Source organism: Drosophila ananassae, chromosome 3R (genome assembly GCF_017639315.1).
Source record: "Drosophila ananassae strain 14024-0371.13 chromosome 3R, ASM1763931v2, whole genome shotgun sequence".
NCBI classification, from domain to species: Eukaryota; Metazoa; Arthropoda; class Insecta; order Diptera; family Drosophilidae; genus Drosophila; species Drosophila ananassae.
In genome coordinates this window covers 12681839-12707581 of record NC_057930.1, presented here as the reverse complement: position 1 = coordinate 12707581, position 25743 = coordinate 12681839, and the positions used below count along the sequence as shown (strand labels likewise).

The following is a 25743-nucleotide window of genomic DNA, read 5'->3' as shown; positions in this document are numbered from 1 at the left end:
GGGGGTGCTCCAGGGCATGGGGGTTAAAAAAGGGGGTGCTCTAGGAGTAGAGACTAAAAAATATAAAAAAAAATTAAAATGTAAGCTTTCACAGAGAGAGAAATAAAGGGGGTACAATAAGGCATCCAGCCATTTCCTTTTAAAATTGAGATTAATTCTTTTAAAAATTTTGTTAAGTATATTTTAACTATTTAAAATTTACTTGAAAATATTAAATAAATAAATTCAAAGTTTTCTATATTTTTTCAAGTGCACTTAAGCGGACCTAACACAACTTGGAGCGAAACGAACGGAACGAAAACAAATGAAATCAAATTTAAAGCGTGCGTAATTAATTTCTTCCCCGCGGACTTCACGGCAAGTCAGTGGGCGGCAACTTGGCAGTGGGCGTGGTCATCTGTCAGGCTAAAGGTTAGTCTTTGTTTTGTATTTGTAGCCTTTCCTTTCGCAGCTTTTTTTCCCCCACCAGGATTTCATCAGAACAAATTGCAAATCTAGGAATCCTTTCCAGGAATTCAAACCAAAGGGGGAAAAATATTGAGGATTTAGATTAAGGATTAATTGGCTTCACCCAGATTACAAATTATTCTCTTAAAAATCTTGGCAATAAATATTTTTTTTATTTTTTAAAATATTTGTTTTCTTTGTAGCTGTGAAGCCGCGACTTTTGCCCTTCTGGCGCAGCACTTAAATTTCAATTCTCCGCTGGTCTTGACTTTTACGGCTTTGCTTTTGGTCTTTTGTGGATTTTGGCCAGTTGGCCGCTTTTTGCCATTTCTGTAGCCAAAGTCAGAGTCAGAGCCAAAGTCGAAGTCGTTGCCTTTTTGCCTGAATAATTAATTTTATTTATGCCGCGACAAGCGATGCTGCTGCGCTTTTTTTTTTTGTTTTTTGTTTGTTTGTTGTACTTCTAAGCCGCAGTGCTCATAAATTGTTCAGCACATGCAAAGCAATAAGGCTTGGCTTTTGAGGTAAAAAAAAAAGCATGGCAAAGACGAAAGGCGGCACAATTAGTTGGCAAAACAAAAGTGAAAAGATACATAGAGCAAAGTTACGTTCGCTGATAGCCGGACCAGAAAATAATTTATATCCCTCCGAGCAGACAAAAGACCGTGGTGGTCGCGGTATACACGCGTTTACAGATATACCGATTTACGTGCTGCGCCATTTTGTCCAAAAAGAAGATTTATAAGGCCGCAGCCATTAAGGATACTTCAAGGACATGAAAACATGGCAGAAAAAAAAAAAAAATACAAAAAAATAAAAACAAACACAAGCCTGAAACGACAAGAAAATTCTAACAGACTTAACTCAGACGTAGACCAATAAAACATGGACAGGACCAACATCACAAAAAAAAAAACACAAACAAAACAAGGAGGAAGGAAGCAAAAGGACTTCCATCTAGGTGTGTGTGTGTGTGACCCAGTACAGGTGTGCTAAAAGGGACTCACAGACAGACGCAGGTTCAACAATTTGCACCTGTCACAGTTTGAGAGCCACTGAACCGCAAACAGATCAAATATTTGCCCAGCTGTTGAGTCCCGGTTTTTTCTCCTTATTTTGGGCCAAGGTGTTGCCCGAGATTTGGGTCAGTAGGATATATATATAAGGGGTAAGTGTATATATTATGTATATATTAAAATGGATAGGTTATTGTGTGGTCTTATGGTCATTGTTTTCTTTCCCCTCGAAGGGTTCTCGCTCGTCATTCGCTCGCTTCGCTGATTTGTATGCCAAGACCTTGGGGGTCGGGCTTACACATTAATCAAAATAACCTTAATTAATCATCCTTTTTTTTATTTTGAAGGGCCCGTCACAAGTGAACCCTTTCGGGGCAAAGAATATTCGGGCGTAAAATACAAATTAAACACATCTAATTGAAGCTCTTTTTTCAGCGAAAGGAAATCGCGGGTAATTCAAGCTAATAATTTCTGGAAATTTGTGGTTTCTAGCTACACTCGAATACACTTTAATTACTTGTTTGTTTGTTATTTAATTTAATTATTGGCAAAAGGGAAAATGTATATTGTTTGTTTACCGAAAACTTTCTTGTAGTTTTCCTACGTGATTTAAGCCAAATTTATTGACAACTTTCCAGAGAATTTTAACTGTCATCCACATATGTCAGGCATCAGACTCGGGGAGTCTCAGTCTGTCTGTCTGTTGTTTCGTGTCCTGACAAATCCTATGGCGTCACCTAAATATTCCCCACATATTCACATACTTATGTATATATGTTTATGGATTTCAATTTCTTTTATTTAACATATTTTACGAGTGTTTTATGGCAGAATTAATTTTTGTTTTCTGACTCGACTGTCTGTTATTGTCGTCACGCCTGTTAATGGCCTCTGATTTGCCGAATTTCAGATGAGACTCAAAGACGAAACTTAATAAAAAATTAATCTGAATTGTCTCTCAGTTCAAACAAATTTCACAGACAGTCTATTTTATTTGTTCAAGATTGAAGATGACTTTTTTGTTTAAAGAACTGAATTCTTTTCGTTAACGAATTCGTGGAAATTTACAATTCTAGCAGCGCTTAAAATCCATCCAATTGCATTTCAGTATAAAGTCATTAGTTTCCACTCTATAAACAAGTTTTAATTAAACTTTTTTTGTCTTGACAAACACCGAAATTTTTTGCTGAACAGCGTCAACAATTTATAGCCGGAATTTTTTCTTAATTATTTGCTTTGATGCTGTTTTTTTTATTTGGCGACTTTTGTCGTCAGATATTCTGAACAAAGTTATTTAATTATTTTTTTTTGTCGACTTCGCTGTATGACTGAGTCTTTTGATCCTTTGATTGAATGCGTTTTTCGAACTGTATACGTATATATTCATTATTCATTTTTATCAGTTTTATTAGGGGAATATAAAAATTTATTCATTTTCTCTGGAATTTCAGCAAAGCATTTTATTTGCCGCCTTTCGAAGAACAATTTTCGGTAATTTTTTGGCAAACATCTTGGCAGTTTTTTGGCTGGCAAGCAAAAAATTGTTAAACAATTTTTTCTCCAATTTTTGTTTTTTTTCTTTTTAACTTCTGCACTTCGTTGTGTTAATTATATGCTTGCCGATGTTTATAACAATTTTTTTTTCATCTCTTTTGTAAGAGTTTTTTGTTTGGTTTCTTTTTTTTCATTTGCGTTCGTTGAACTTTGTTGATTATTTTACAAAGACTCTTTTTTTATTATTATTATTTTTTTTTTTTTTGTGTGTTTTTTTTCTTTTGCACGCGCCTTCAGTTTTTTTTTACAAGGGGGCTCGAAAGTAAAAAATATGCCAAAGTTGATCGCTCTGAAGAAATATTTTTGTTTTCATTGTGGCCAAAAAATGTGAAAGTTGTCGACGATTTTGGTTTTTTTTCCCCATTTTTTTTAATTTCTTGGGAAGATCACAGATTATTGAGGCTGGAACAAATTCGGTTGTTGGACTATTGTACAAACAATTGGTTTGAGTTAATAAGGTGGGAGAAAAAAAAGCTAAAAAATAACTGAAATGGATAATAATTTTGGCTAGTTTGCAGATTTTGAAATCAAGTTCCGGGCTAGATGCGTAGTTTATGACCTAGATTTTCTAGACCTGCTAATTTATGTTTGCCAATTTTGGTGAGATCTTTTTTTGGGCCTATTAACAATCCAGTTTATTTGAATTATTTAACACGTGCCCCCTCACACACTAGCTTTCAAAAGACTTCATTAGACTTTAAAGGTTGATGAGAAACATCATCTTTTTTGTGATAATCTTTATGATTTGATTTAATTCCATTTGCCTTTTCCTTGATCTCATTTTTTTTAGCTGCTTAGTGGTGCTTTGCTGAATTATTTCCAATTCAATTGTATACTCAGTCTTATCTTTATTCTTTTATTATTTTTAATGAAACTTTTACTGCTTATCTGTGAATCGTTTCTTTCCCCCAGGAGCTCTTTCTCTTTATTTTCATTCATTGTTTGCCTCGCTTTTTTATATTTATTTTTTTTTTTAACTCCCGATGCCAAGGCAATTTTCTATATAGCGTGCTGATGCAGTTGCTGGTGTTGTTGTGCAAAGTTATGCGCGTTGTAATTGCAAAAGTGACAATATCCGCTTCGTGCTTAGCTGCAGCTACAAAAATAAAAAAAATATATAAAAAACAAAGGCAACACGAAAAGTATGCCACAAAACGGATGCAATAAACACGCAGCCCAAAAGCCAGGCCAGAGCCAGAGACAGAGCCAAGTCATGAATGGCAAAGTGAAAATGGCAGAGCCAAAGCCGAAGCCAAATGCGCAGAAATTAGCAAAACGGAAAACGAGAAAATTCCATTGCCAGAGTAGCACAGCAGCCCCAAAGATTTTCATCATCAGAAAGAGCCAGCTACAGATAGAGAGAGAGAGAAAAAAAGAAATAAAAGAAATTTCCTCAGATTTTTCTTTTCTTCAATAGCAATAGAAAATTTTTATAATAAGATTCAAGCCAGTTCAGACGTTTATCTGCAAGATACACATACTGTATCTCTGCATAATTAGACGTTTAACGGGTCACAGATATAATTTTACAAATTGCATTCTCCTATCTTTAGTGTTATTGTTATTTCTCAATCCAAATTGTATAACTAAAATATTCAAAGTCACGTCTTTTTCCTTAAAGATCTTCTTCGGAGTTTCCCACGAACATTATTTGTTAATAAAGATACACAATTCGGGGAGAGGGCCATAAAAAGCGTTAAAGACTTGGCCATATTAGAGTCTTCTCCTTGATGAATATTTTCGCAATTGACCTTGGGTGTTTTTGTTTTGGAGTCTTGGCCATAATGCCCATAAATCTATCTCCCTAAACGCTTCTACCAATGTTTTTATTTGTCATTTGTGTTTTAGTTTTTTTGGTAGATTTTTTCTTCCATGGGAAATCAAAAGTAGAAAATGCAAATTGCACATTTAAGATGGTGTTTTGTGCAAAAAAATAACCAATTAAATTGGCTCAAAAGCGTTTATTTTTTTGGCTTTTATATAAAGCACTCAATAACAAAGGAAACTGGTAAACTTTTCCTATAAAACTCTCAGCTGCTGATCTCATTCTGGAACTAAACTATTCAACTTATAGAACGCAGTTACAGTTCTTATTTTTTTTAGCAAAACAAAAAATAGTCTTTTCTATGCGAAAAGTAGAGCGAGAGTGCATTACTCACCAGATAGCTCTTTTGTTTTGCATTTAGTCGAGTGCTGATGTGTGGGCGTAATCTCGAGGCATTGTCACTCAATGCCTCACTTAACGGCACTTAACAGGCCAAATGCTCAAAAAAAAAAATAAAACATGAGCATAACGAAATTTGAACTGCATCCGTGAGATACATATCCGCATAACAAAGGCAAAGATACAGATACAGCTACATCTAGAGGTTCAGATTCAGCTCGTAAGTGCCTACCGTCAATTATAACATTTATAACATTTGTGACAGTTGAAACTTTCAAATTAACCCACACACCGAGCGAATTTGTGAATTTTGCGAATTTGCTTATCACATACAGTGCAAAAAATAAATGTAAACAAATTTTAAAGAGGGCAGGCAGTTGCCAAAAAAAGAGGGGATATGGTACTTCAAAGAAATAAGACTCTTAAGTGTGAAATAAGAAATTGTATCTGTTATATTTCTTTGAAAAATGGCTAACCAAAGCATCACCCATAACTCTACTACCACTACTACTACTAATAATAATAAAAGTAAAAAAAAAAATAAAAAGAATAAGTGGCTGTTGAAGAAACGACAGCTAGTCTTAGCCATGGCCATTCCATCGGAGGAGGCATTAGACGACTTCAAGTGGCAGCCAAGCGGCAACGAGTGACCCAAATACTTCAGCTTCGGCTTTACAGATACAGATACATTTACAACTATGGCTTGAGATACAGCTAGAGCTTCGACTGCAACTTCAACTCCGGCTGGAGCGGTGTGTCTTAGCTTGGCTTGGCTTACCTCTAACGGTAAATAGTAAATAGTAAAAAAAAGAAAGAAAAAACAACCTGCGTTGGCTGCCAATGCAGTTAACCGCATTTCGCAGTCACTTCGCACACTTGCGTATCTAATAGATACATTTCGCATGCCGTGACTGCCACGCCGCCTTCTCCACTTCGCATGCAAGCCTAGCTCACGCACATATAACATTCTCTGGGCTTTGAAATATTTTTTTTTTTAGTGCAAAATAATTCACAAACATTTTGGACTTTTTTTCTGCACAGTCTCTGGTGGATTTTTTTTTTCTCCGTCAACTGCAGTTGACACTTTTATGGTTTTTGTTTTGCACTGGCTGCCAGGGGCGGCGGAAACTATTTTTTAATTATTTCATTAGCAGGCCCAGCCCCAAAACTGCCAAGAGGTGGAGCGCACAGAAAAAAAATAATAAAATTATAAATATATAAAAACGAGGGAAAAGTCTGCCTCAGACATGTTGACATGAATTTATATGGCACAGGGCGCGAGCTGGCAGAGAAGCTGGCAGGCAGGTCTTTGAACTTGAATTTAATTAAGAAACTTAAGTTGGCCAACAAAATATTAGCACCACATCGAAAAAAGTAAAAGTTGATACCACCACCTGGTGAATCAGACAGACGTGAAAAGATAAACCCAACTCTTTCATAAACTTTAGTAAAAGTTTAGTTCGTTTACTAACATAAAAGATGCGGTTGATTAACTTGTTTTCTCAACAAACCAATAAAAGTTTATTATAATTAATGACCTAAAAAAAACTGTTGACTTTTAGAGATATTAAAAAATAAATATTTATTTGTATGAATCACTTCTTTTTTTTGAGAAACTTCAAGCTAAGGGGTTTGCCAAATATTTTATTGGAAATTCCTAAGATTTCTGCTAATTTCTCGGAACCTGCTCGATTTCGATTAGAACCTTAAACCGGATATACCTACTAAGCCAGATTTAATTTGGGAGTAGCTACTTGGAGTGGATGAGTCACTCGCTTTGATTTATGGGATTCGATTGTTCGTGATTCTACAAAGAATTCTTCAGAGGTTTCTTTGGGGCGCTTCTTAGAGGACGCATGCATTGTCGTCACACGTCTGGAGCGATAAGGTCGACTGTCCCTCAACAACTTGAAAAAATGTAAACAACGTACGTAAATTGAGGATGTGAGTCACCACTCCACTTCACTCCATGGAGGGGCAGCGGCTTCTTAAGTGAATTATATTTGGTGCATCTGGCCCTCCACTTTTAATTTGCATCTCAAAGATACAGCACTTGCAGCTGCAGATGCCTCTAAAGATACAGATACGGAGGCATACAAAAAAAAACAAGTAAACAATTATTTGCATCCGCTTATGTAACTCAGTATCTTCAAGTTTAATTTTATAAAATTTGTTGACCAAATAGGAGGGCTAGATAGAGCTTATCGGCTTAAGGTGACTTGGGGCGAAGTCCAAAAGTCAGTGCAGCACATTCCCTGGAGAAATTCCTGCCAGAATTTGCATAAATCCTAATTTAGTATGCAAGTCCATTGAATATGCAAAATTAATAACTACTCCGGATTATTGCTTTTGGAGTTTCCCGAGGTAGATGGCCGAAAGGCATGAGAAGTGTAATTTAAACATAAACAAGTTAAGGAATGCACTTCCAAATATTTTAAACAGGTAGCTGGTAGCTAGAACTTTAAAGGTTGTAGAAAATGTAATATTTTAGAAACATTTAAAGGGAGTAGGATCAAAAAGAAAATGCCATAATTAGCTTTAATTGCTGCTTAGTTGCGCAAATAGAACTCAGGCCGAAAGGGAAAGGGAAAGTGGGAGGAACACTGCAACCTGCAGCAGGCAAAGAGAAATTTTCCAACAGCGGCATTTTGTGACTCATCAAAGAAAAAATTACAAATTACAAAAAATTGAGAAAAAAAACATGAGTAGGAGAAAAGTGAAAAAGCCGGAGGGAAAACCTCAAGTGACCGTCATTCCCGTCATTTCCAACTTCCCTTTAATTTTCCCACAGAAAGGCCGCAACTCCAGCAAGTTAATGGGGAAAAGTGAATGGCAGCCAGGTCCGCAGATTGAATAATTTGTGGCAAGTGCGCTGCAATGCCACGCCCGCGCAAAAATGTGTAAGTCAACACAGTGATGAAAAAAAATCTACCAACAAATATGAATTGAAATTTTCTCTATGCCAGGAAAAATCAACAAACTGGGAAGGAAAAAAAAGAGAGATATGGCATAACGATTCGCTGAATTCCAGTTGGGTTTTAATCGGATTTCCAGTGTTCACTGACACGAATCCACTCAGAAGACTGCAGATTGCTTTGCAATTGAATTTGGTAAGAGCCCTTAAACAAAATTATTAATTTTAAAGCTATTTCAAAACAATTTAAATAGAGTATTAAAGCCATCAGCTATCATCGAACTTTTGGCAAACCTTTTTTCTGTTTTATTTCAACTTTTGTAGCTGGCTGTCTGTGTTTTTTGGGTGCGGCGTGTGCCGGCTTTTAATTGAATTGAATTGAATGGAGCTCAGCCCAGCAGCAGCTCGAAGCTGCCAGACATGTGAGACTTTGATTCCGCTCCATTAGAGATACTGAGAAATACTGAGAGTATCCGAAAGACAATCCCCCAACCGTCTGCACTTTGCATACGATTCGAGGGCGTTCTGGAAAAATGGTTAGGGCGTGGCCCTGCCAAAGTTGTTGACGTTGTCTTGGATTTTGGCTCTTTGGGTATGCTTTTGTGCGGCAACAAGTGTCAGAAGCTTGAGAGACTTTTGTCAGTTTGCAAATTACTGAATTACTTACTAAAAAAGTCATCTATTTGCTCAAGAAACTTAACTGGAGATTTGGAAAGAAACCAACAAGTATGTGGAAGGGATGTCTCTTCGCATGCAAATGATTCTCCCATTCAACCCACAGTCCCCAGTCTAGTTGATTTTGTTGTATCAAATTATTTCACCCAAGTGACATCATCATCTTGAGCTAAAGTAGAAGCAGCATCTTCACCCTGACCTCGTAAAACTTTTGCCGCATTTTCGCACGTGGCAATAAAAAAAAGGCCAAAAGGGGTGGTCTTGGAGGGTGTACTACGTGGCGGGGGTGTGGCCACTGCAGGATATGGTATTCCTTGCCAAGATCCCAGAGCGAAAGATGGACTTCCTGCCGGTCGTGAGGCAGAATCCTTCTCGCAACGATTGCATAACTGCCAAAGGCAAAGGCTACAAACAGCAAAAAAAAAAAGAGAGCTAGGAAATAAAACTGAAACTTTTACGTCTGACCTTGTTGCACGGTCAGTTGCAAACAAACAAACCGCCAAACCGACAAGCCAAGCACCCATAATCCTATTGGAGCTTAATTGAAATTGAAATGGAATTCGCCACTTGCACTTACACTTGAAGCCGACACGGTGCGTATACGTAATCATCTTTGATTGTTGCTTACCTAAAATTATAAAAGAAATAATCAAAATTAGTATAATTTTTATACAAAATAACCAAATAGCCAAGAGAGCTGAAAGGGTCTGGGTGGAAAGCCTAATTATAAATTCATATTTTTACGCATGTTTACATATTTTAAATTGTACATATTAAATATTGCCATTTATGGCATTCATGCCCCCACGTATATGTGGCAGAAACCGCAAATATAATTTCAAAAAAATGAAACAAGGGAATAAATATGGAAATGCCATCTGTTGTTGAGTTTGAAATACACTGCCAGCAAAATTAATTGATTACATTTCCATTATTCCCCCGAGGAACATGTCAGCATTCCTTGATAAAAATGTTCTCTCTTCGACAGAAAAAATATTATACCCTTAATGGTGAATATTTTTTTGTAAAGTCATATTTTCATTCCTTTTGATAAAATCCCTGATTTCCAGATTGCAATTATAGGCATCGAAAATCAAAAGGCAAACAGTCTGGAATATAAAATCCATATATTCGCACCGCAGAGTCAACACGTCCGAGTGACATTCAGAAAGGGGCGCCAAAAATACCTTTACTCTTTATTATTTATTCATTTTATTGCAAATTTAATCAATCGGATGCTGGTAGTGAAGGGATTCCCCTTTTATTCCGTATATTATACTACGATTCTGTTGAAATTAAATAACAAAAATTATATTTTTCGAAAACTGGCTGTAGCTGTGGCTGTGGCTTGTGGCCTTTTTGGTTATTTGGCTAATGGGTCTGGGGGATGGGCTGGCAAATTAATTGCATAATTTAGTTTTTGGGCCATTTATCGATGCGTGTGTGTGCTGCATGTTCCGCATGTGCGCCAACAAAATTTTTCCCGAAATTTCTAGGGAATTTTCCCCGGGGGCGCTTCAAAGGGGAAAGGCATTATTAAAATTGTAGATATTTAGGCGCTTCTACAGAACTATGAGGGAAACATTTTTGTTTTTAGTCATTCAGCCGCGAGGCCAAAAATCCCAGCGACAATATTTAATATATTTTTTTTTTGTCGGTCGGACGTCCCTCTAGACAACATATGGAGTTAGTGCCACATCGTTGGTTGTACATAAATAAATGCCTCTATATATGAATATATATATTTGCATTATAATGACGAGAGCCTCGGCACAATTTGTGGTTTTTTTTTTGGTCCTCTTTTTATGAGGCTGATGGGCGTGGCAGAGTTTTTGTGTCTTCATTTGTTAGAGTTTTTTTTCTTTTGGTTTGGTTGGTAAGTGCCAGAGACATTTTCTGTTACACACTTTTTATGACACACACATCAGCATATAGGCCATAAATATTACAATATTTGTCAAATAAATCCTTTGCCAGGGAGTTATGTTTTATTTCGTAGTTTATATAGTTCGTTTTTTTTATGGTAGCACTTTAGGAAGCCACAAAAACTTATTATCTCGAATTAATTTATTGCCCAGCACGTGTGGCTGACTAAAGATAATTGGCATCTATAATGAGTTCCGGAATAAAGAAATTATTGTTAATCAAGTGTCTCAAAATTCCCCTTTCTCCCAAATAACTCTTGCTACAATTTGTTCGATTTAATAAGCTGGGCCAGCTGACCTTTTCAACCCTATCCGCAAGAGAACAATTGACCCCCAGCGGCGTCGCCACCAACCGAGCGCATTAACCACTAAAATCCTCTTTCGACCACAAAAGTCACACAAATGACCGGCAAACAAAGGGGAACCAACAGCAGCCAAAGCCAATCGGGCCAAAATGGAGCAAAAATTGTAACCGAAACCGTTTGGCAATTTATTTGGCCCACCGACTCTTGGACTCTCGGACTCTGGGCCACTCGAATGGATTCCAATCGAATGGAATCAAACGGATTGAGGCCCGGTTTTTGCTGGGATGGGATGGGGTTTCGGGGACTGAATGGCCATGGCAATTACACACAATCATAACGTGGCCGAAACAAGTAACAATAAAATGGCAAGGAAATTTTTATGGCCAAAGAACAACAAATGAAAAAAAAAAGAGTGGGAGAAAAACGATGCGGAAATCAATATAAATGTGATAGGATCCTTTTGGGGGAAACCGAGATACAGATACAAGGATACCAGCTACACGGTTATGTAGTCCAAAAGATGGACTAGTATTTTATATACTTTACTGTATTATTGTTATGAAACGCACTGTTAACTTTTTGTTTAAATAAAATATTTTTAATAAATGAACCGCTGAAAAATGTGGCAACAAAAAGAAAAAAAATGAAAGCTGGCTAAAACAGTCCAAACAAAAAGCAAAAGGACAAAAATCAACAGTGACAAAAAAAGTTTAGGAACCAAAAGGACCTTCCCTCCCCTGTCCTTAAAACATAAAAAAAAATTAGAAAAAAGGAAGAGAAGCTGGGAGAATCACATGAATGGCACTTAACTTGGCCAGAGATGGAAATGGCTAGAATGGAGCGTGGGGCGACTGAAGTGGGCCTTGGGGCCAGAGGAGCAGACTGAGACAGATAGAGATGGAAACGTTACAGTTACAATTTTAATGCGCATTGCATGTGTGCCCCCGCTCCGCCCTCTCTTGCACCACCCCGTTTTGGCCAAATGTAAGTTTCTGTTGTTTGATGCCAATTTTTTGCATTTGCTTCTTTGCCCTTCTGCTCCTCGTTTTTTTTTTGCACTATTTCTTTTTTTTTTTTTTTTGGGTGCTCTTCTCGGTTAGTGGCCGCTCTATCCCCCCCTTCGGCTACCCTCCTTTTTTAGCCGCATTTGTCGGTTGTTGAACCCTTTTTGCCAGAAGCTTTTGCAGTCCATAAGTGGCCCTAGCCAACAGTGGCAGCAACTACAACAATAACTACAGTAACGTAAAATACAACTACTACCAACTGAACTGCAACAAAAGCAATACAAATCAAATGAAAGCTGTACTGCACTGCTCCCCAGCTACCAGTTCCATCTCCTAGCTAGCTGCCTCTGCAATTTTTTTCATTAGGACGAAAGAAAAATGCGACGATATAAATAAAAATGCATACAAAAGATAGAAAACATAATATGGGTGGGTTTATTCGGTTGTTAAAAGGGGAGCAAGGGCTCAAGGGCCAGGGAGTTCAGAAAAATGGATGAACAATAAATTAAAATAATAAAAGTATTGTGTTGTGTAAAATAAGTATTAAAAAAATGAAATTATGGCTTTCTTAATTACCTCTCAGATTTAATATAAAAATATTAGCACATCTTAAATCTTAAATAGCCTTTATCCTCATGGACACCCCCCTTTTAATTGCAGACCTTCTCCCATCTCCATAATTCATATTTATGAACTATTTTAATACCGTCTGTTGTTGTTTGTTTTTAGAGCCCATATATGTTAAAAATATAAGTATTTATTTTTGCAAAATTTTATAGCCGACGACGGGCGGGCGTCATTTGGCTACGCCCCCTTGAACCCGCCCATTTTGTACCACAGATGGGACACACTGGCAACTCATTAAAAAGCAATTAAAAGCCTTTTTTGTTATTTCTGTGTGAGACAGAGGCGTCTGAGGAGACGACACTCAATAGCCGTTGGCCATTTGCAAGGTCAACACGCACAGTTGCAAAAAATATAGAAGAAAAAAAAAGGAGCCTACATACATATTTAAAATATATACAGCCATTATATAAAGATATAGGGATGTGCGTGTCTAAAGGAAAAATCTGTGTGTATAGGCTATGTATTGTCTGGCGTGTGTCTGGCGTGGCAGCTACAAGAGGCAGTGGCGGCCTGTGGCAAACAAAAACATATTACGCATACGCCACCGAAGGACACGCAAGGGAAACAAACAAGCAGAAGGCGGTCGGTCGGGTCGGTCGGTAAGAGGCCACAAAACAAGGACAACATGCCCAAAGGACATCCAGATAGAATGCCAGATATGAAGTTGAAAATATATAGCTTCAAGATACAAAGTGAGTTGCTAAGTAAGAATTTCCAGAAAGTTATGTTTCCAACATAAGATACATTTCCTGGAGAAATAAATAAAAGATATGAGTCGGAAGAGGAGTTTAATATTTGTAAGATTTAAAGAGGGTTTCAGGACCAGGACTTTAAGGAGTAAAGCAATGTGTAATTTCAGGAATTTATCTAAAAAATCTCTTTATGTATTATTGTCATAACCCAACGTCCCACAAGCAACAAATCCCAGACTTTTAAATTTTTCTTTTTCTCTGTTTTTGTTGGAATCTAACGAAACGTAGACCAAAATTGCCAAAACGTGTTGACAGTTTGGCCTGCTGCTGCTTCTGCTGGTCCTCCAGCTTCTTCTTATCCTGCTGCCTCCCCCAAACACGAACAAGGATTGGCCATTGCCTTAAGCATGTCCTTGAGCTAGAAAATTTATTGCCGCTTTAAGTTATTTTGTCATCCTGCATTATTTCGTTTAGTTTTTTATTTTATTTTTTTTGTTTCTTTCTTTTTTGTTTGTGGGTGCGTTGATTTTCGTACCACGCCCTGATTTCAATACGAAATTGCGCAATGTATTAAGAAAACATTTTCGAGTAATTTAAAGGCAATTTTGCCGGCAATCCTCCCTCCCTCTCCAAAAAGAAATTTATGCGAAATTGTTTTCCCTTTTTTTTGTTCACTTTTTTTTTGTTTGGTTGGCTGCTTACAACTACCATTGTGGTATCAGGCGCAGTGATTATTTGGCCAATATTGCGGCTTACTGAGGCTTACCATTCTCGCTTCGAAAAATTCGAGGGCCAGACAAGGTATCAAGAGATATTGTATCTCTGAAAATGAATTGAGTGGCTGGCCAATAAATTACAAGTTAATAGACCTGGGAGCACCACACACCCACCCATCCACCCACCATGCAAGTGTCAAAGCCCGAAAATGCCATTGATTCGGATCAAGTGCAGAAATTTAATTAGGCGCCAGGGGGGCCAGAAGAAAGATCGACTTTATTAAATCACAATTGGAATTGGAATTGAAATTGTGTGCAATTTATTGTTAGAGTTGTGTTTTTTTTGTTGCCATTGTTTGTTGTACATTTGTTTGTTTGTTTGTTTGATGCATGTGGCGTGCCGAAAGTTCAGGGTCATACTTACCGTTGGATTTGCCAAAAAAATAATACGTAACTGTGCACTAAGAGAAAAAATTAAGAGAAAAATAGGGCTAGAAAAATAGGTATAGGAGTTTTTTGGGAACACCAAAATCTAACTTTTTGTTTAAAATATTTTGTATTTTAAGAACCTCTAGACTTTGTTTGTTTTCCCCTTAAATTTAAATATTTATTTTTTATATTAAACACTTGTTTGTTTTTTTTGTTTGTGCACTCACTCCCCTCAATTCGCACGAACCGAATCAAATCAAGTGAAATTCTCATTTGACACGCAAAAAATTCATCTGTTGTTGTTGCATATCGGGGTTTATTTTTTTTATTTTCACACACAGTTATTTTTGTTGTTTGTGTGTTGCCCCGTGTGCGTGAATATCAAAAAAAAAAAAAAAAGAAAAAAACCCCAAACGAAAAAGGGGGCGGGGCGGAAAATCAATTACGTGTACGCGTCGCAAACGGAAGTGGCAGACTTGGCAGTTCAACTACAAATACAACAATCAACAACGACACCCAGCTATACACCAGCAACATTGCCACTTTAAGCCGGAAATGTGCGACAACCACAAAAGCTCGACGGGATTAGGCAGCGAAACCAACTGGAGGGTCAAACTCCATATATCCCCCTGTCGTTTTGGGCCAGATCTTCTCACCACGTGCCTGACATTTCAATTAAATTGCCAAAAAATATGTATATTTTGGCAGGATTTATACCAGAGCCGATATAAATGCACAAACGATTCTTAAAGCTCAGAAAAAATGCAAATTCTTTGTGGTAGAGTTGCCAGATAAATAAATTTACATAAAAAGAGTTGTCATTTAATAGCGTTGCCGTTGAAAAAGAGTTTCCATTCTTATAAATAATACAAATTATCAGCCAAAGATGGAAATATTTTAATATACGAAACAAAATTAAACATAAATTCCACAATCTTTTTGGGCATTATTCTTTCTTAACTAGAGTAGAGTTTTCTAGAAGAGTTTCCAGGTAAATAATTTTTCATGAGAGTTAAAAGAGTTACCATTCTTATAAATGATACAAATTATCACCCAAAGAGATGGGAATATATTAATATAAAAAACAAAATTAAGCCCAAATTTCACAATCTTTGTGAGCATTAATCTTTTCTTAACTAAATCTTTCCTTAACTAATTAATTCAAAGTTTATATAACTCTGTGTGTGTGGTCTGTGGCATAATAAATTGCATACCAACCGGTGGCACGAAGGCACTTGTGATATAAGTTTTAAACCCCCACACACATGATACTGCCATGTTGCATATACCGGCATGCCGCTCATTCCGCTCAAACTGTGCAAATTGCAATTAGTAACTGAGGAACAGACACACTGACACTGACTGAGACCGACGGACTCGTGCCCAAATGATATAATTACGTTTCAATTAGTGCAGCAGCGCCAGACCTTGCCGCAAAACTTGCAACAAATTATATTAAATGAGGAAACTGAATGCAGGCAGGCGGAAGTTCGAGGGGAGGAGACTCGTTTCGACTTACCCCCAAATGAGTGATAAACTCATTCTGATAGTGTTTCGAGCTCGATTTCTTACTTAGCTCGGAAAATAGCTCTTTTTTGATGCCATCTTAGCTCGACTCAGTACAAACAAATGTTTCTGCAGATAACCGGAATTAATTAAGCTCCAAAGCCACAAAGGGGGGCGATGTGCCAATCCAATGGTGGGTCGGAAATATGGGTAAAAAGCCAAGTCAATTGTCCCGGGGGGCGAAAGGGATTGACAGTGACAGTTTCTGTTCATCACTTTTGCTGTCACCATTCGAGTGAGAATGGATGAAGAAAAAAGCTTAAAGTTAAAATATAAATTTAGTGGCAAGAAATATGCGCTGTCAGTGGCAAAAATATGCTGCTGCCCCCAAAAAAAAATTTATGCCACCTCATGCCTCTGCTCCCTGGTGGCATCCCTATTCTTCAAAGAGCGAAAGCAATTTGTCATTTAGTCTTTGACAGCATCGTCTCCGTCATTAAGCTTTTGGTAAGCCAACCTTCAACAGACTCCCCAAATATCCATTCTAAAATATAATAATAAAAAATAGAAGAAGGAAGTCAACATTCGTGGGATAATGTTCCACTTGAAAGTGAGGCATAAAACTTGATCAGAAACTGTCGACTGAAACTTGAGGCAAGTTGAGCAAAACTATTGAGGAAGTCTCAAAAAAAAAATGTCAGGGAAGTGATATGTACAGAGAGAAAAATTTATAAAATATAAGAAATAGTTACAGATAATTTCAAAAGTAAAATGAAACTAATACTTATATGGATATACTTTTCAAATAAATTATTTTCTTAATATTATATATTTATTAACTCTTTCTTTTTCTTTAGTGTATAACTACGAATTTTTGGCCAACCTTCGAATTTGGCATAAAAATCCAACGCGGCAAAGTGTGGGATTTTTTTTTTCATTTTCGGTTGAGAAGGGGTATGCAAATGCAATGGGGAATATTCTGGGGGCCAACAATAAAATCGAGCAAAACGAGGAAGCCAATAAATCTGTGCCGCCAAAGCGGCTCGTAAAAGTGGACAAGTTTATGCTGTATGAAGGGGGGAGAGTGGTAGAAAAGGGGTGACTTGGGTTGAGGTGACTACTACTATATACCGTCGAGCAGCTGCCATTTATTTCTCAACTGGCAAAAGCTTCTTCTTTTCCTACCTGTCGCCTGGTTGCCTGGCTGGCTGACTGTCTGACTGCTGCCTACAGTTTGACAGTCACTGGCAAGACATTTTATGCACTTTTCTTTTTTACGACCCCACAGGAATTTGTCTCAGGAAAATGGGGGAAAATGGGTAAAGCAGAGACTTACTCGACCCGGGTCAAATGGAGAATACTATCTATCCCTTTCTCTGTCTCTTTCTCAGTCTTTTTACAGTTAAGAGCTTGTAATATGACATCACAGAAACGGGACAAGACCGACAATGTCCTCACTTGCAAAACGGAAATGTTTGTTTATGCCTCACTGAACAATTGTTGGAAAATTGTCAGAAGTGGGGAGTGGGAGTGGATGGCAGGAAAAACGTTTTATGTGCGAATAATAAGTAACAATCATTTGTGGTTTCTATCAGCAGAACAAACGCATCAGCAACCATATTTGTCCAAAAGTCCTTTTGTTGGCCGTGTCGCCGCCTTGCTCGATTTTGTGTTACTTTGTGACACAGTTTCCTTTTTATTTTAGCAGGTGCCCGCCCGACTCGTGTTACTTTCTCATATTATATTACTTTCAGTGTATACAGGCTATGCTTTTTCACTCAATTAAATCAAGAACCAGAGAAGAATTCTTTTTTATTCTTCGACAGCTCGTAAAAGTCCGTTTCGGCCTGACATCTGTTAAGCATTAAACGGTTCAAGACATTTCCAAAAGTTCGAAAGTGCAGAGTTCACAGGCCCAGCTCACCCTGGAGCTTAATACAATAAGTCTTAATAAGCCGAGGGGCATCGAATGTGCGGGTTAATTAAAAATTATTACCAAAGAGATTAAAAGAAAAATGGTCCAAGCAGAGCGAGGCGGGTGGAAACTTATTGGATTTCCATTCTCATCAAGATTTTCCATTTGTTGATTTTTCTTATTTAAGATCTGTTTGTTTAATTAATAATATGATAGTTTATGTGTCTTTAATTTACTTGAAATACAAGCTATATTTTTATGTTAAAAATTAAGTAAAGTTGGCAAACTTTGTTGAACCTTCAACCGGCCTTCAGCCTCGTGCCCTTCCTTTATCAGTCCTCAATTCCTATTCCAATTCATTTCAATTTTTATTCAGCGAGTGTGGGCATATTAAATGATAGGAATTATGTTGATTAGAGGAGAACGGGACTTGGCAATCAACACCATTGCTCCCGCCGCTGCCGCTGTCCAAGCTTCCCGTCCGTCTTTCGTAGAGAGATCGCCCAGAAATACTTCCCATATCTCTGTACCATTCAGCTAAATATTTTTTGCACACCCACCCAGGGCGGTGTGGGTGTTAGTTGGTTGGTTGGTTGGTTTGCTAAAAAGGAACAAGAGCATGCTCAGCATTCTTATAATTATAACATGCTCAGCATCCATATCAATATAGTAAAGTTGCTGTCGACCCGGGCGCAAATTCCATTAGAGTACACACAGAGGGGGGACTCTGTGGGTGTGGGTGTGGGTTGTGGGTTTTGGGTGGGGTGTCTGGGACGGCATATGAAGTGTACTAAGTGGAGGCTGTGGGTCTCTAAGTCTTCGGCCCAGCACGCACTCAGAGCCCATTTCCTCTGCAAGTTTATTCGATTAACAACAATCAGGCCAGGCCACACCAGAGCCAGAGACAGAACTGAAACCAGAGTGGGGCAAAGTCGAGTGGAGTCGAGGGAAAAGTTGGAAAATGCTGAGAAACACTGGGAAAATTCTTTAAAAAATAATCAGGAAGTAATTGGAAAAGGTAATAATAAAAATATTACATAAAATTTAATTAATATTTTTGAAAACTTGTTTTAAATAATAGCTTGCAATCTATCATTTATTATCTTTTTTCTATTACCTTCTCTCTAAAAATCACTTCCAGTGTAAAGTAAATGTCTTAAATTATGATTTTCTGGTTTTCATTATCGGTGGCAATTATTTCCCCCCAGTGCAGGCAGGCAGGGAGGCCAGGCAGTCACTTGCCAAATGAGCAAAGGAAGCCGACAGGAGCGGAAGATATATACATATCGGTGGTGGTGATATGGGTGCTATGGGAGGTCGATGTCGAGGTAGAAAAGCCATTTACACTTCCCAGTAATTGTAAATTATGTGCAACTGGAGTGGAGTGAAGATTCTCCCAGCATGCTGCTTCCACTTTGCCGTCCCCTGATGCTGACATCAAGCTAAGTGACAGGCTTCGATGTTGGGGGCTTTAGTGGGTTAAGGAGTAGGATCCAATGCCTAGTCTCATATGCAAATTCAATTAGTACACACACACAGGCACACACAATCTAAGTTTGAGAATCAAATTAGAAAATGCGCCGGAAAACAATGAAAAAGAAACCAAAATTGAAGTCTTCGGACAGATTCGCAATTTTCGCTGCGTCTTGAGTTTCAAATTTGCGTTCAATCAATGGAAGGTCTTTGTGCCACCCCGCCAAAAACCACAATTAAGGTTAATGACATTGATAAATTGAAAATGCTGGTTATTGGGGTTTCTGGGTTGCGCCAAACTTGATCGAATTCAGTTTCAGAACACTGTGTTCCCAGTCAACCCCTTGGTTCTATATTTTCTCCTCTAGTGACACAATTCTCTATCTCCCAGTTACTATTTCTCCGGACTGGATTGTTTGGTCTTTTGGGCTTGGTTAGTCTCAAATGCCAAAGCCAAGTTCCAGTTGAACTGGCTTTCATAACCCACATACTATACTTAGTACATTCTATGGTCAGAATGCTTTCGTGTGGGCGGTCATTGAGAGTATCATGCAAATGCCAAAACACAAATGCAAACTGCTTGTTATTTTGATAAGCTTTTAGAAACGAAACAGGGTGTTAATTCAGTTGGCTAATAGCTGGTTATTTTATCAAAATATTAGAGAAGATGAGTCATGCTATTCAGTGTTTGAACTTTATTCAACTGGCAATTATAAAATGAAAATGGCAATGACTTTATAAATAGCTTGTATCATATTCCTAACTAGCCATATCTTTTAATGGAAAAACCTGACTTTAGTCTTCAAGTCTAGTCAGTGTGGGCTTTAATAAAAGCTAATTTGTTGCCTGATGATATTAAATGAATAGCGACTGTTGAAGGGAAAAACTTAAGAAAAGTCACAAGTGGGGAGTCTCCTCCAAGGGAATGGGGAAATTCTATTCCGGGGAGATAAATCAAATGCAAAGTTTACTTGTTGACTTTGCGGACTGGGCTTGGTGGTTTCTGGGTTCGGAGAAGCTTTAGCTTTAAATACCAAATATATGTATAGCTCTATACATATAACTTAGTCTAGAAAAGTGGGCGGCTAAGCTCCAACCGGGGCTTTCGTCTATTTTTAGCTGAAGAGCTGGATAGTCAGCTTCCCCTGAACTGCCAACCCGTTTTCGTTCATTTTTGTTTGTTTGTCGCTTGCCAAGTTTTTGGCAGCTTAAGAGCTCGGCGACTGCATCATCGTGGCGAAGGCTTAGGAAAGTATCTTTTGACGAATTGAGATACTTAGCTAGCGGATTACTTCAGCTGTAATTAGCTGCCACTCCGCCCAGAGACGCTCTAATGACGGCACAAGAATCTGCGGTGTTGGGTTGCACTTTTTTTCTCATCCTTGATGAAGGATCTCTGGTAATTAACAAACTTAAATAGTGTTTGCTTTTGAAAATTATGAACTATTTTTTTTTGCAAGTTTTATTAAGGAAAATATGTATAAAATACTAGTGGTTTCTTTAATAAATGGGAAATGTAATGGATAAGTTAGTAATACACTTTACAAAGGCTATATCTTTGCCAATATTTATCGGATACTAGAACGGAATACCTTAAACGATTGGTACATCGATTCCCCACAAATCTGCATCAAAATCTAAGATAGAAATATTTTTTTCATTTTTCTTGAATTTTCCTGATGGCTCCCCTTAAAAAGTGGGCTATGTTGGGGGTGTGGGAATATGACACCTTGCGAAGGCCATATCTTGGCCAATATAATTCCGATCTCTGAGCGGAGTAGCTTAAACGATTTGTAGAAGGATTCCCCACAACAGATTTATTAAATCTAACATCGATATATTTTTTAAATTTTTTATAAATTTTTCTGGTGGGTCCCCTTTAAAAATGGGTAATATATGGGGTATATATGCTTAGTCTATTTTTTGGCCTATTTGTATCGTATTTTTAATCATAGTGTCGTTATTAAAAAATAAATTTAGAAAATTTCGATCAATATTAAAACACCAAACTGGATAGTTTAAAAATTTGTTATATTTTTCTAAGAAAGTTGATCCCCGACTCACCGTATTCCGCTGACATGGCGCACATGGGCTGGTGGTGGTGCGGGTGCGGATGGTGTGGATGCTGCGGGCAGATGCCCTCGTGCGGATGTGGGGCGATGTAGTACTCCGGCGGATAGAACTCGCCCTGGTATTGGATGTACAGCTGACCGGGCTGCAAAGGAACCGCCGCCGGCGGCGGACCAATGCCGTTGGTTCCGTTGCTGGAATTGTTGTTGCCCTGGCTGCCCCCGCCACCGCTGCCGCTCGAAAGGCTACTGACGCTGCTGGCGGAGGAGCCACCGCCTCCCCCATTTGGCGACACGCCTCCATGACCGTTTTCATGGGGCGGCGGACCGGGGTTCAGGGGCAGGGGTGGAGGCGGTGGCAACGGGGCATGGTGGAGAGCGTGTGGCGGCGGCAGGGGATGGTGATGCTGCATGGCGGCCATCAGGGCGAGCTGCTGCTGGGGATGGTGCAGGGCGCAGACGGGCGGAACAATCTGGGCGCCCTGGGGCGGTGTTGCCGTTTGTTGCAGCAACGGAGGGGATGCCGGCAGCGAGCAATTCGACGATCCACCGTCCGAGGGCGAGTGTTGTTGCTGCTGTTGCTGTTGCTGCTGTATGTGTTGCATTTGCTGCTGCTGCGGCGGTGGCGGCTGCAATGGTGCAGCATGCTGCAATTGCAATTGCTGCGGTGCTATCTGCAACTGGGGCTGTGGTGGTGCCGGCAACATGACCATGTTGCAGGCGGGCGAGGCCGAGTTACTGTTCAAACTGGTAGTAGATGATGTGGTCGATGAGCAACTGCCACCCGCATTATTGTTGCTTCCAATGTTACCGTTGCCGTTGCTGTTGCTAATGTTGCTTATGTTGCTGCTGTTATTGTTGCTGCTATGGCTGTGTGGCTCTGCAGCTTTCAGTCGCACCATGGTATTAACTGCCGTAGATATTTTGCTCTATCTATCTTAGGCCTCGTTCAACATTGTTGCCGCAACTCAGTTGCCAGCTTCAGCGATATAATTAATAATTCTTTTTGTTTTCTTTGTTTATCTGGAATAGAACACGAAATGCGGCAAATTGTTTGCCTTAATTTAATAGTTGGACGGCGGCGGATGGTGAGTCTGCAACTTGGTTACCAATCCAAAAACGTTATCATTTCTTTGCTGCGATAAGAGCTTGGAACAAAACAAGGTTATCGGGCTCATATTCTGTGAATTTTTGCATCATTTGCTAAAGGTTTCTGGGAAATACTATCCATGTAAGTGGTTTAAAATAATATTTATTTTTATTACAAAGTCATATGACTTTATGATTCGTTTTCTGGCTAATGGAATACTACCTAACTATGTCACACTTGAGGAAAAATGAATATTTTTTTAGACCAAGACCACCCGTATGGCCAACACATGTTGGCTAATATTTAGAGAGTAGAGGCCTGGATCTATGAGACTTCCGTTCTGAATAGAAGACAATTTCCAGGGAATATCCACGCAACGCCAGAACATGAAAGATCCAAAGCTAAATAAATATTTTCATTGAAATCTAGTGCGAAACATAAATCAAATTGAAATTATCTCTCAAAAATGTTGACAGCATCGCAGATTCGGAGCAATTGTTGTTGCTTCTCAGCCAGCCAAACAACAATTGCAAATTGTAATTTGCAGGCAGAATTGCGCATTGTGTCAATTTGACAAATAATTGAAATATTTTCACAAAAGGCACAAACTGAACAACAAAGAGTGGGTGGGGGCGGTGGTAGGTCGGGGCAAGGAGGGGCGATATCATGGGGGAACACCCACATGCATTCAGAAAAAAAAAATAATAAAAAATAAAACACAAACAAACAACAAAAATAATAATAACAACAGGGAATAACGAGAGAGATAAGAGTGAAAACTAACGGCAACGACTGTCGAGCAATGTTAATAAGACAACAACAACAACAACAATAACAGAAGCAACACCAACACAACAACACACCAGCGGGCACTTAAATGAAACCCCGCAAATAACAAACAAAACAAAAAAGTGAGGGTAAAATAAAAAAAAAAGCTAAAAATAAAAATAAAAAATGAAAACCAGAAAGACGAAACTGCAGAACAAAACAACAAAAGCAAAATTAAAACGTAAGCGTGTCTTAATCGTTCGATTTGGCATTCCCCCTGATATTTAACACGCACTGAGAAAAAAATATATAATAAATAAATAATAATTCTATTTAAAAATAAAGGATAATAGCTTCAGAAGTAGCCTTCTAGTATTTTAAAAATAAAATACCAACTCTCATTCTTGAAAGTTTGAGAAGCATTGGAAAGGGCCCTCTACAAGAAGGCTTATAAAAATTAAGCTTCTTTATAAATTAAGCTTTCTAATGGATTTTTAATACAAAAAAAAACCATAATTAGTGTTGAATTTTTTTCGGTGCCTTACTTACCCCCCCCCAATACCCTAACTTTTCAGATATTTTTTTCTGTCTGTGGCGAAATTTGATGCCTGCTCTTGGTTGTTGTTGGTGTTTCTTTTAACTATAGTTGTTGTTGTTGGTGCTTTTGTTGGGTGTTTTCATTTAGCCGTTAATGCAGCTTTACTTTAATGGGTTTCTTTTTTGGCCCTTTTTGCTCGTTACGTCTGTCCGCATTTATCGCACCTTCCACCAACAACTGACAACTGACCGGACACTTTTTTTTCACCTTTTTTTTTCGACAAAAGGTGTTTGGTATTGCATATCTTGAAAGTAAGTGACAGGGGGTAGAAGGGGGTTATAAGGGGGGTACAAGGAGGTGGGGTCGGTCAGTGAACCCCATTAGCCGGCAAAATATCATTTCCATTTCGGGGAGCCCATTCACTGTCACTGCTGGGAATCATCGAACAAATATGAGAAACGACAGCGAAAAGTGAAAGAAATTCAAGAAACAAACATTCGAAATTCCTCAAAGGGGCAACGAAACATTAAGGACTGATTGGCAAAAAAATTTAAGATACTGAGCACTTATTTTTTCGTAAATTTAAAAAAGCCATGACTTCAAAATATCCTATTAAAAACAACTTTGAAGCTCCTCTTTTGAATTCTTAAACGAATTGAAAGCAAAACTCATTATAATTTTAATTGGCAAAGCTTTTGTGCGTGAAACTATTTGCCACATCAACCTAATGCCTCGTAACTGCTAAAAAGATACTTCTGGAAGCCCCATTTCGAGAACTGCAATCTGAATAGAGCGAGTTACAAAACTTTTGCCACCAAAGAGTGGTGGCTCTCCATCCCTGTATTATCGTAAAACTGGAAGTAGAACAATCTTTCTATGCTTAGAAATTTCCATTGCAAATGCCTTCTGCGTTGGTTGCATTCTAATTGATTTAGTGCGTCTGGTGCAGCAAGAAGCAGCAATTACTGCCCAAACAGTACCGGTAATAGGAAGCAACATCAACAACAACAACAAAATGTCGCATGCTACAAGGCGAAATAGAAGAAGAAGAAGCAGAAGTCGTCGAAGAAGAAGAGGAGACGTTGCAGTCACAACAAAAACAAGAGAATGAAGTGCGACTGTTGTCACCTGTCTCAATATGCACTCTCGTACCTGTCTCAAGTACTCCCGGAGACCTCACTGTTTCTCACTCTATCTGCGGGGATTTTTTTTTTTCTTCCAACCACCTCCCACCTACGTGCCCCTTGGGGCAATACTCACACCTACACGGTAACAAAGAATTTTTAATGCGAGTCTAAAAATAAAAGCTATAAAAAAGAAGTTAAGTTTACAAAAAAATATGTTATATTTTTAAAAATTTATTTAACTAAAATCCTATATTTTTTAAAATAATAATAGAGAGGTCCTTGAATAAAATCTATGAAATGCCTCAAAAAGTATGCTATGAAAAATTTCAAAAGAAAATTTTTTGAAAATTAACTATTTTGTTGGAAAAAATTTTTGAGAAAAGTGTAGAAGACAATGAGGCACGCACCTCCAGCGTCGACTGCAGACAGGCGGCAGGTGGGCGAAGTTGAAGGTGGGGTGCTGGTGGCAAGGTGGCAAGGTGAGACTGTGGCTGGAGTGGGTTTTGGGGTAGCGGACTGAGACAGAGGATACCACGCGGAAATCTACGCAGCTTAGCCTTCTTCTGTTTTATATACATTTTTTTTGTTTTCAGGTGTGTGTGTGTGTTCTTGTGTGTGGTTTCCTTATTTTTATTTATTTTTTCATTTTTTTTTTGCTATATTAAATGGCAGACAGATGAAGAGGAGACATTTGTAGACTTTTTTTTTTCTTAACACCCGCCGCATTTGTGTCAAAAGTGTCTAGACCGGCTTCAGGTGGTAACTGAGTAAAAACTTGCCCCCAGGGAC

The 25743-nt window shown here is 38.4% G+C and overlaps 1 protein-coding gene across 3 annotated transcripts in view; it reads right to left on the bottom strand.

The window, feature by feature from the left end:
• The window catches only part of LOC6496830 (fibronectin type-III domain-containing protein 3A), a 109852-nt gene that overhangs the window by 17457 nt on the left and 66652 nt on the right, over positions 1 to 25743 (bottom strand). Inside the window, exons 3-4 of one of the 3 annotated variants that reach the window (XM_001963281.4) lie at positions 21427 to 22454; positions 9348 to 9398 (exon numbers count right to left, since the gene is read on the bottom strand). The exons of 1 other annotated variant lie outside the window; for it this stretch is intronic. In XM_001963281.4, coding sequence (XP_001963317.1) covers positions 9348 to 9398; positions 21427 to 22333 — 958 coding nt within the window. In that variant the 5' untranslated portion in view covers positions 22334 to 22454. The remainder of the gene's footprint in view (positions 1 to 9347; positions 9399 to 21426; positions 22455 to 25743) is intronic. One more of the 3 variants, XM_044716364.1, reaches the window with a different exon arrangement.